Consider the following 10360-nt stretch of genomic DNA (forward strand, 5'->3'; position numbering starts at 1 on the left):
GCAAGCAGCGTTCCTCCTTAAATAGGCTAAGGGAGTGGCCAATTAGCCCCAAGCTTTACTCTCGAAGAGACCTCCTCCTGAGGATCCACTCCTGCCTTTTGGCAGCTCTGCGCGCCCGTGCATTGAGAAGAGGCTCCTCCTCTTCGTCCTCTTCACTTAAAGGACCTTCTGGAGGTTTTGAAGGCCCTGGCTGAATCCTTGCCTCTGGCACCACATCTTCTCCAGCCTCCTCACTGTCCGACTCGAGCACCACACCAGCCTCCTCGTTGTCGGAATCAGCTACAATCTGCACAGGCCGCTGACGGGCCACAACAAAGTGTATTTCACAGCAACACGCTCCAGTGCTCCAAGAAGAATTTGCTCCCGAATCCTTGCTAGTGTGGACTGAGGTTTGTTCCTTTGCTTTGACATTCGTCATGAACTTTGCCAAATTTGAGAGCCTGTCTTGCCTCCGGAGTGGTGCTGCTCCTGACTTTCACTGTTAGGAAGTTGCATGAAGCGTGTGTGCGGGCGTGTGTGTTCGAGCCTTCCTCTTGGACCGTAACCTGGGGGGCAGAGACCTTGGAGAATGGACTGGGAATTGCTGGATTGTGGGGGGGGGGGGGGTTTGAATAAAAGTTGTCAAGCTTCCACCTACCACGAGTTGCTTGCGCACCAACTCTGGGTCGTAACATTGTCTGTCTTGGGGCCTTAATTATCTAATTTTTCAGAATTTTTCAATCCTTCTGAACTTTCTTTTCCTTCAGATTTTCTCACCATGGAATCATTCCTACATTTTCCCTTATAGTTGATGAAGGCTATTGCTGAGCACATTGTAAGCCTCCCTGAGTCTCTGGAGAAGGGCGGCATATAAATCAAATTAAAAAAAAAAAAATTAGAAGAGCCGAGGTGGTGCAGTGGTTAGAGTGCGGTACTGCAGCTACTTCAGCTGACTGCTAGTTCAGCAGATCAGCGGATCAAATCTCACCAGCTCAAGGTTGACTCAGCCTTCCATCCTTCCGAGGTGGGTAAAATGAGAACCCAGATTGTTAGGGGGCAATATGCTATTTAATATACTGTCTTTGGTGTAAGGCGCCCAGAGTTCTCGGAGAGTGGGCGACATAGAAATATGAATAATAAAAATAAATAATAAAATAATAAAATAGATTCTCTTGGATCTCTCACTTGCTGCAACGTTCTCAGCTGACACTGGGAATAGTTGAAACTATATCATCGTTGTATGTTTGCTGGACACCTTGGATGATTTTCAAAGCTGTCATCTAATGGTAGAGGAGATAATGGTGGAGGATATTATATAGTGGGGGTGGGGGGATGTCATACAATGTCCTAGACAGGGGTGGGATTCAGCCGGTTCGGATTGGGTCGGAAGAACCGGTAGTTGTGACCTGCAGGTGGACACAGACACACCGCCATTATGCTGTCCTATTTAGCTGCATTTTTTAAGCTGCATGCATGCATGCAACCGCACACACAAGCAAAGCATATGCACAGAAGGCTGTGTACATGTGCGGAAGGCGTAAGAGAGAGCGAAGCCAGCGTGCGCTCACGCACACTTACATTTTCATTGCTGGGGTGAACCGGTTGTTAAATTATGTGAAGCCCACCTCTGGTCCTAGATTAGGCTAAAATGGGATTCAGTTAGTGTTTTAGCAAGTTGTAAGAGCCATGGTTAAGCTCTAATATGGTTGGCAGAGCACAACATGTTACATGAATGCGGTTTTAGTAACATAGGTTTAGCATTTTACATGTACATATAAGCCAGCCATCGTGTGTGGTTGCATCTTCCAGAGGTTTATTAGAGATAGTGGAATTGTAGATATTTCTTCTATTCTGCTACTTAGAGCAAAGAGGCAGGTGCAGATAGAATGGACAAGTCTTTTTTTTGAACTAATGATCTACTGCCACCTAGTGGTGAACAAGAAAAACTGCAGATGGCTTGAAATAGGAAGACAGGAAATGTGAGGGGGGCCCCTCACAAATCTTTATTTCAATTTAAAGGAATATTCTTCTTGTGTATGAGGATATTCAAGCATAAAAGTATTTCAGTGCAGTCTGTTTATGGTTTTACATAGAATATAGTATCAAAGAAAGATTCGATCAAGCCACATGATATATACTATATATATATATATATATATATATATATATATATATATATATTTGTAATAATACAATTGTTATTATTAATTCAAATTTATATAGTTGCCCATATGTAGGCTAGAAAGGCTCCACTAAGAATAATGTGACTAATTGTAGTCAAATTCTTCTGTTTTCACCCAGATGAATCCATTCAGGGACAGGATCTGCAAGGTCTTCTCCACAGATGGCTATTTTACATTTGAGGACATCCTTGGGATGGCATCTGTCTTCAGTTACCTAGCATGTCCCACCCTTAAGGTTGAATACGCTTTTCGGATTTATGGTATGTCATTTCCCATTGTAATATTGTTGTGACCCAGGCCCAAGTAGGTATTATCAGACGCAATCAGTTCGAAAACAGACTTTAATAGAACAGCTGAGAATTAACTCATTTTCAGCATAGTCCAAACTAATTTAAAACAAATTCTTCATAACACAATTCTTCAGCCTTATCACTAACCTTGGTCTAATTAGGCAACCTGCCAAAGGCTTGTCTTGGCAGAAGTTCAGAAGCAGAAGACTCTGACAAGAAATAAATGCAACAAGACAAGAAACAAAGCTATCAACGTTGTTTTCCAACAAAGAGCCCAAGAGCCGTTGCTGGTCTTTTAAGCCTTGTGGAAGGGGCCTATCATCTCTTGCCCCTACTCCCGAGTCGTCCTTTTTGCCTCAGCTACTCTTGCCTTCTGGAAGCTCTTCTCATGAGTGAACTAGGAACAGGCTCCTCCTGTTCCTCTGTCTCTCTGCTGTCATCTCTGGAGGCTCCGGAGTCCGCACATCACTCCCCGATGGCCCTGGCCCCATCTCTGCCTCTGACACAGAGCCCTCATCCGGGCCTTCCCCAGCCTCCAGGACTGGCCCATGTTCTTCCTCAGCCTCCTCACTGTCCGACTCCCCTGCCAGCTGCTGCTGGCGGACCACAACAAATATCCTCATAACAGTTTCAGTGTAAGAAAAAGCAAACCTCCTCAGGTCTGGAGGCACTTTGAGGATGAGATCAGGAATTGGAAGCCCAGGTGAGATTGGAACCATTTTATTTTTCAAAGAGGGGATAGAAACAACTGCAGACATGGCCCGAGCAGAAACAGTTGTTGGGTTCAAGCCATAATATGGCTAGTTTGGTTTTTACTTTAAAAAATGAAAAAAGGAAGGGAAAAGAGAAATTAAAAAGCAACTCACATAACATACAAAAAATAAATTCAGCTGAATTTTCAATTTACTCATTAAAACTTGAAATGACATGAAATTATGTTAATCAGTTTTCCCATTGCAGTGATATTCCATTGCATTGTCAATTTATAAACAGAAAGCATATAACTATAATCCGAGATTTAAATCCAGAGTAATTCGGTATTCCCAGCGTTGAATAATTATCTTCTTTGTCACTGCTTCTACTTTTTAGAATACATTCCCCTCAGAGAAACACATCACAAAATATGTTTCCCCGCCTCCAAGCCTTGCTCAGGATGTTTTGGGTAGCTTCTTTTAGTTGTGGGTGATGGTGTTGCGTGTTATTCCCTCATATTGTTGTAATGTATACCTGTTAAATAATACTGTTTGTTCAATGTATAATGTTGCAGTCTTTTAGCCTTGTGAAGCCACCAAGTATTGTTTTGGAATTGGGTGGCCTGGAAATTTGATGAATAAATAAATAGCCTTACCACTCCTTTGGTGGATTAATTCTAGTGAATGGCTTGCTCATCAAATCATGATTAAATTGTGGTTCAGGACATATGTGATTCCTGTAATGACGCTGCCTCCCCATTGCAAACTCTTTCCATACGTTGTGTACAGGTTATGCACAAGCAGCTTCAGGCCATGTTCAGGTTCAGTGTGGAAGTCAATGGGAAAAAAAGAGAAAAGGAATCAGATTGTCAGAATTGGGACTGCTTATACAACATGTCCCAAGCAGTGGTGGGTTGCCCCGGGTTCGGACTGGTTCTATAGAACCGGTAGTAAAACCGGCGGGAGGCTCCGCCCACCGACTCTGACATCATCAGGAAGCTTCTGTGCATGCGCAGAAGCACACACGAGCGAAGCGGCCCCATTGCAAACCGGTAGTAAAGGTAAGTAGAACCCACCTCTGGTTCCAAGGCCAGTTCTTGGCATATTCTGCTGCAAAAAAATCAGGCAGATGGAGACAGAAAACTTATGGGTTTAATCATTATAAACATTCCTGGGCTGGATGGACTGAGTTTCTGTGGCAGTTTTATGAGTAAAAATAGCATTATTATTTGTGTAATTCTTAAATATTTGGCTCTGGGCTGTGTAATAGTCTGTAAATCTTCCAAGTTCCACCCTATTTCTACGTTTCACAATATTTTAATTTCCCAGATTTCAACAATGATGGTTTTATTGATGAGGAAGATCTTCAAAATGTCATCCGCAGATTAATCAACAAGAATAACCTCAGTGAGGAAGAAATTGTGTCTCTGGCGAACCATGTAGGTAATTCCTCCCTTTACCACCTTGGGACTTCAGGGACTGAGGCCTTAGCATAAAACAGTTTTAGATGGTTTAAATATCTTTTCAGTAGAACCTGGGCATGAGGGACAGAGCTCTTCTGTCTTCTAAAGGCCGTCTTCAACCTTCCAGCTGTGTTGGGAAGGCAATGGCTACCTTGCCTTCCCAACACATCTGTGAGTTGTAGTCCAAGCATATTTTGAGAATGAGACTGGAAAAAGTAATCCATTTTGCAGCAAAAAATAAAATTATTACCTTGACTAATATGAAACAACAGAAATATTATTTCTGTATAATACATATTTTGTGTTTGAAACAGATTTTGGAGGAAGCTGACTTGGATAATGACAGAATGCTCTCTCTAGCAGAATTTGAACACGCTATGATAAAGTCTCCAGACTTCCTACAGTAAGAACAATCCCCACCCTATCCCCTCCAGATGTAGTTGAGCTTCTTTGTTCTCACATCATTCAAATCCAGCTCTGAAATCTCTCGTTCTATAATGTTTTATGTAATTTCCCCTACAAAAAAATCGGCCAAATTTGTACTAGGTTACATTCTGCCAACCTAGCAGTTTGAAAGCATGTAAAAAATGCAAGTAGAAAAATAGGGGTCACCTTTGGTGGGAAGGTAACAACGTTCCGTGCACCTTTGACGTTTAGTCATGCCGGTCACATGACCACGGGGACGTCTTCAGACAGCGCTGGCTCTTCAGCTTTGAAACAGAGATGAGCACTGCCCCCTAGAGTCAGGAACGACTAGCACATATGTGCGAGGGGAATCTTTACTTTTACCTTTTTATATCAGATATAATGACTATGATATGAAGAACGGTTGCAGGAACTGGGTATGTCTAGTTTAATGAAAAGAAGGACTAGGGGAGACATGATAGCAGTGTTCCAATATCTCAGGAGCTGCCACAAAGAGGAGGGAGTCAACCTATTCTCCAAAGCACCTGAGGGCAGGACAAGAAGCAATGGGTGGAAACTAATCAAGGAGAGAAGCAACTTAGAACTAAGGAGAAATTTCCTGACAGTTAGAACAATTAATCAGTGGAACGACTTGCCTTCAGAAGATGTGAATGCTCCAACACTGGAAGTTTTTAAGAAGATGTTGGATAACCATTTGCCTGAAATGGTGTAGGGTTTCCTGTCTAAGCAGGGGGTTGGACTAGAAGACCTCCAAGGTCCCTTCCAACTCTGTTATTCTATTCTATTCTATTTTTTTCTATAATGCTACAGAAAGCCTGGCCAAGGCAATTTTGACAGATTTCTAACATAGGGAAGGGAATATGAGAAAAAAAAAAGTAATACTGGAGACTACACTAAATGTCAGGCTGCAAGATGGAAAAACACTTACTTTTCAATGTTCACTGCAAGAAATTTATTTTTTTAAATATGATTCCATTGGCATTTTTTTTCTGTAGATTGGATGGTATATAAAAATGGACTACAACCCCTTTTATATTCCTAAAATAAAAAATGAAGGCATTAGACTTGTTTCCAGTGTTGTCCATGTTGGAACTTTCAACAAATGTGGGACTACTAAATGCCCCACTTTCATTGTTCTGAATATTCAAGCTCAGCATTTTTCAAGCTCAGAAAATTTTCTACCCCTTCCCAAAACTATTATTATTACAATTAGAAGAAGCTTCATCTAGGCTTCTCCTATGTAGAATAATTAAAAACAATCAGAAGATAACTTCACATCAGCATATTGATGCATTTATAGGTGTATGATTAAATCATAACTCTACTACAGCAAGAATTGAGGTATTTTTAAGTGATGAATCCTGGGAATTCAGATTGGCTCAAAAAAATTCAACCAAATTGTGACTTTAGGATAAATGACTTGTCATTACATACCCAACCAAAGAGGTCTTTTATACTTGGGCTTTTTCAGAAATGGAGCAGGAGACTGAGATTACCTGCTTTCTTGACACCATATTCTTTATTATCTCTTTATTTTCTGGAGACTTAAATGGACTTCTCTTGACTCCATTATATTCCTGAAAACCCACAAGGTGCTTCAGAATCTGTCCCTTCTTTGGTTCTCCTAGCATGTTTTAATAGCTTATCATTTGCTTGGTATTGAATGTAGGAGCCGTGGTGGCACAGTGATTAGAATGCAATATTGCAGATAACTCTATTCACTGCCAGGAGTTCGATCCTGACCAGTTCAAAGTTGACTCAGCCTTCCATCCTTCTGATGTCGATAAAATGAAGACCCAGATTGTTGGAGGCAATATGCTGGCATTTGTAAACTAGAGAATGCTGTAAAGCACTATGGAACAGTATACAAGTCTAAAGTGCTATTGCTATTATGCTTAGAGAACATGAGCTACTTATTCTGATTTTGAAGCAAATGAAGGTGATTGCTTCAATTTCTCAATGATTTACTGGATAAAATGTCAGCTAACTGGCATCCCATTGGTGCAGGATTAATGGCAGGATTCACAGGATAACTGTTCAAAGTATACTCATAAATGTATTATGCAGTCATGTGTCAGAATTTACCATGTACTTGGAAATATCTTTAGTTAGACTTTGGTTAGCTTTGTTGAAGTCCAAATTGTGAATAAAAAGTTTAGGCATTTCCTAGAAAAAACAGAATTGTGGGAACAGGAAGCAGCATTGCTATGCAAGGTAGATCTGGTTATATATGAATTTAGTAAGCTGTCCAAAAACAAAGACAGGAAGGAAGACAGAAATAATTTAAAGTTAAGTGAGACCTAGTCCAGAAAACTAATTAATGTTCTTTCCAGATCCTTCAAGATCTACTTCTGAGAGACAAGAATGTGACAACATGAGAGATTCAGGACCTTGCAACTGGATGTGCACAAGATAACAAATGTTAACACTAAAAACTGCCATGAAAGATCAGATAGCAAATCAGTCCATGTATTTTTGCAAATAATATGCAAATAAACAATGATTCTGAGAAGAGGAAGAAAGAAGTCATTTATCTAAGTTTGTCTTTTTTTCCATCCAGTGCAGTTATAGAGAATGACATTTTCATAGCAACGATAAACACTTTTTGTACAAGAAGAGAGGGAGAATTTGGCTATACAATGCACTTAATTTTCTCTATAATAAATTCCTCTATACTAAAAAGGAAATATTTTTATTCATTACTGCTTTATTTAGAGGTTTTCTAACCAATACTTAACCACAAAAGCTCTCAGTGCGAATATCATATCAGTTAAAAAAAGTGCCCTCTAAACTTAGAATATAAATAGGCACAATTAAGTAAGCAGAGATGAAATAACCAAGAGGACAGAGAAATTAGAGATAGTCCATGGATTATGACCACAATGGAACCTGTTACAACATCACAGTTGTAAGTTGTGACAGTCATAAAACAGGTCACCTACCTGACCAACCAGACTTTTACAATCTTTTTTCAGTGGTTGCTAAGTGGATGTTGCCGCCATTAAGCCAATGCCACAGTCACTAAGAGAACCAATGGTTCGCAATGGATTAGTTTTGTTGAAAACCAGAAATAAATGCCAGTTTTGGGCAAAAATGTCATAAAATGCAGTCACGATTGCATGATGTTGCAAATGTCCATAAATGTGGGCTAGTTGTTGCACACCTGGCACAAATGTCATGTGACCATGGGATAGGATCATAAGTACCGTAGGGAGATCCATCATAACTTCAAACAGTTGCTAAACCATGAGTGCTAAGTCAAGAAATACTTGTATTCAGAAACTCAAAATGAAAAAACTCCGCTCTGCTCAAAACTTAATAAGAGTCCAAAACATCAGGAAGGTCACTCTTTCTCTTTAAGAAATCTTTCATTTATGAAGAAGAATAAGTAGACTTTTCCACATTTTGTGAAGCTGATGATTGTGACCAAGAACAAGAAAGGATTTGTTCCTTTGACCCTCTCTGAAGAAAGAGAGGGTACAAGACTGCCCAACTCTCCAGACAGTGGCTTCTTACAAGAAGAATGTACGGCAGCAGTCTCAGATTATGAGACAACCAAGAGATGAGAGAATTTACCTTTCTTGCTCCAATCACATCCAGAGTCTTCAAAGGACATTACCATATGTTTCGGAGTATAAGACACACCTTTTTCCCTCCTAAAAGGGGGTGAAAATTTGGGTGCGTCTTATACACCGAATGTAGCCCCGCCCACTCACTGGCCCCCACTCTTTGGCCTCTGCCTCCCAGCAATTTACCTCCTTGCAGCAAGCAGCAAGAAGAAACAGCCTGTTTTAGCTTCAGCACAGCCTAATTAGCACAAGTTGATTGTCTACTGGATCAGCCTCCTGACTCTCAGCTGTTTCAGGCTGCAGGGATTCCCATTGCCTATTGCTGCGCGGGCCTCTGCTGCTTGCTGCAAGGAGGTAAACCGCTGGGAGCAGATTTTTTTTTTCTTGCGCTAATCAAGCTATGCTGAAAATGAAAATTAAAGTAAAGCAGGCTATTTGCTGTTTGCTGCAATGAGGCAAAATTGCTGGGAGGCAGAGGCAGACGCAGAGGCAGATTTCTTTTTCTTGTTTTCCTCACCAAAAAAAGGTAGGTGCGTCTTATAGTCCAGAGCGTCTTATACTTCGAAAAATACGGTAGTTTGCACATTCGTTGCTAAACACCTTCAGATATTGTCTATCACCTGCTTTAAAGAAGTTAGACCCCTTTAAAATAACAAAGCTGGAAACACTGAACATGTGCCTTCAATCCTTAGTATACAAAAATGAAACTTTCTCTTTATAAACTTTATAAATTCAAAGTAAGCATCAAAAAACAAATCAACGTTTTGATTATAGAAAGTTTTAAACAGTTTAAGGGCTCAGGGAAAGTTGGAATATTTGATTTTGAATATTAAGCCATAAATAAATATAATTTAAAGAATAAATGCATTTTCAGGGGAAAGAAAAGTTATTTTTTATATAACAAGATAAACAACGTATAGTAGTGTTCATAGATGTTGTTGAGAAATGGAAATAGGACTTTGAATCAAGATTGCTGGCTATGTTGCATGCTTTTTTTAATGAATACCCTGTTCCTAGAAGAAGCTGTGATACCACAATATGCTATTATAAAAAAAAGGTTTGAAAAGAAATGATCTGACAAAATTATGAACAACATGAACAAGAATTTATCACTGATGTACTCAAAAATATTGGATAAGGCTGTAAAAATTAAGAAGGAAATAAAAATGCCAATTAAAGAGAGCAATTGGAATAATTTCTACCTGCTGGACTTATGAAATAAGTTTGTTGAAGTTTGAAGAAATTCAAGACAGGGAGCAATGATCATTCAAATGGTTTAAAGACAAGATGGTTTTATGTAAAAAGATGGAATATAAAGGCTTATTTGATCAGGGATCAAATGGGATCTGTTGTTACTTTAGGATTCTTTCTGGATTTGCTGATATCTGACTGGAAATGGCATTGTGTACTGGATTTGCTTAAAGAGTTGAAATACAGAATGGTGAGTTTTATGTTTGTCAATGAATGTGATTATTTTAGGGCTTGGTACTAAAATGCTGGGAACACTGCTTGATGTTTTCTGTTAATTGGAACATAGGCACAATAGCAAAATGATAACTCATGTTCAGAGATAGCATACCCCGAATACCATCTTAATTCATTTTTTGAGATTTTGTGTATGTATGTACCTGCAGGCCTTCAAGTCAATCTTGATTCCTGACAACTACCTGGACACACCCCTGCAGTTTCCTTGGCAAGATTTAGGAAGTGGTTTCCCATTGCCTCCATCCTAGGGCTGAGTAAGAATGATTGGCCTGA

The 10360-nt window shown here is 39.9% G+C and overlaps 1 protein-coding gene across 1 annotated transcript in view; it reads left to right on the forward strand.

Annotated features, from left to right (window-relative positions):
* The window catches only part of CIB4 (calcium and integrin binding family member 4), a 39463-nt gene extending 31905 nt beyond the window's left edge, over positions 1-7558 (forward strand). The window contains exons 4-7 of the mRNA XM_034421231.3: positions 2281-2422; positions 4474-4583; positions 4922-5010; positions 7367-7558. Of these exons, the coding sequence (XP_034277122.1) occupies positions 2281-2422; positions 4474-4583; positions 4922-5010; positions 7367-7388 (363 nt within the window). The 3' untranslated portion in view covers positions 7389-7558. The remainder of the gene's footprint in view (positions 1-2280; positions 2423-4473; positions 4584-4921; positions 5011-7366) is intronic.
* The last annotated feature ends 2802 nt before the right edge of the window (positions 7559-10360 follow it).

Source organism: Pantherophis guttatus, chromosome 1 (assembly GCF_059756535.1).
Source record: "Pantherophis guttatus breed Tessera chromosome 1, ASM5975653v1, whole genome shotgun sequence".
Lineage (NCBI taxonomy): Eukaryota > Metazoa > Chordata > Lepidosauria > Squamata > Colubridae > Pantherophis > Pantherophis guttatus.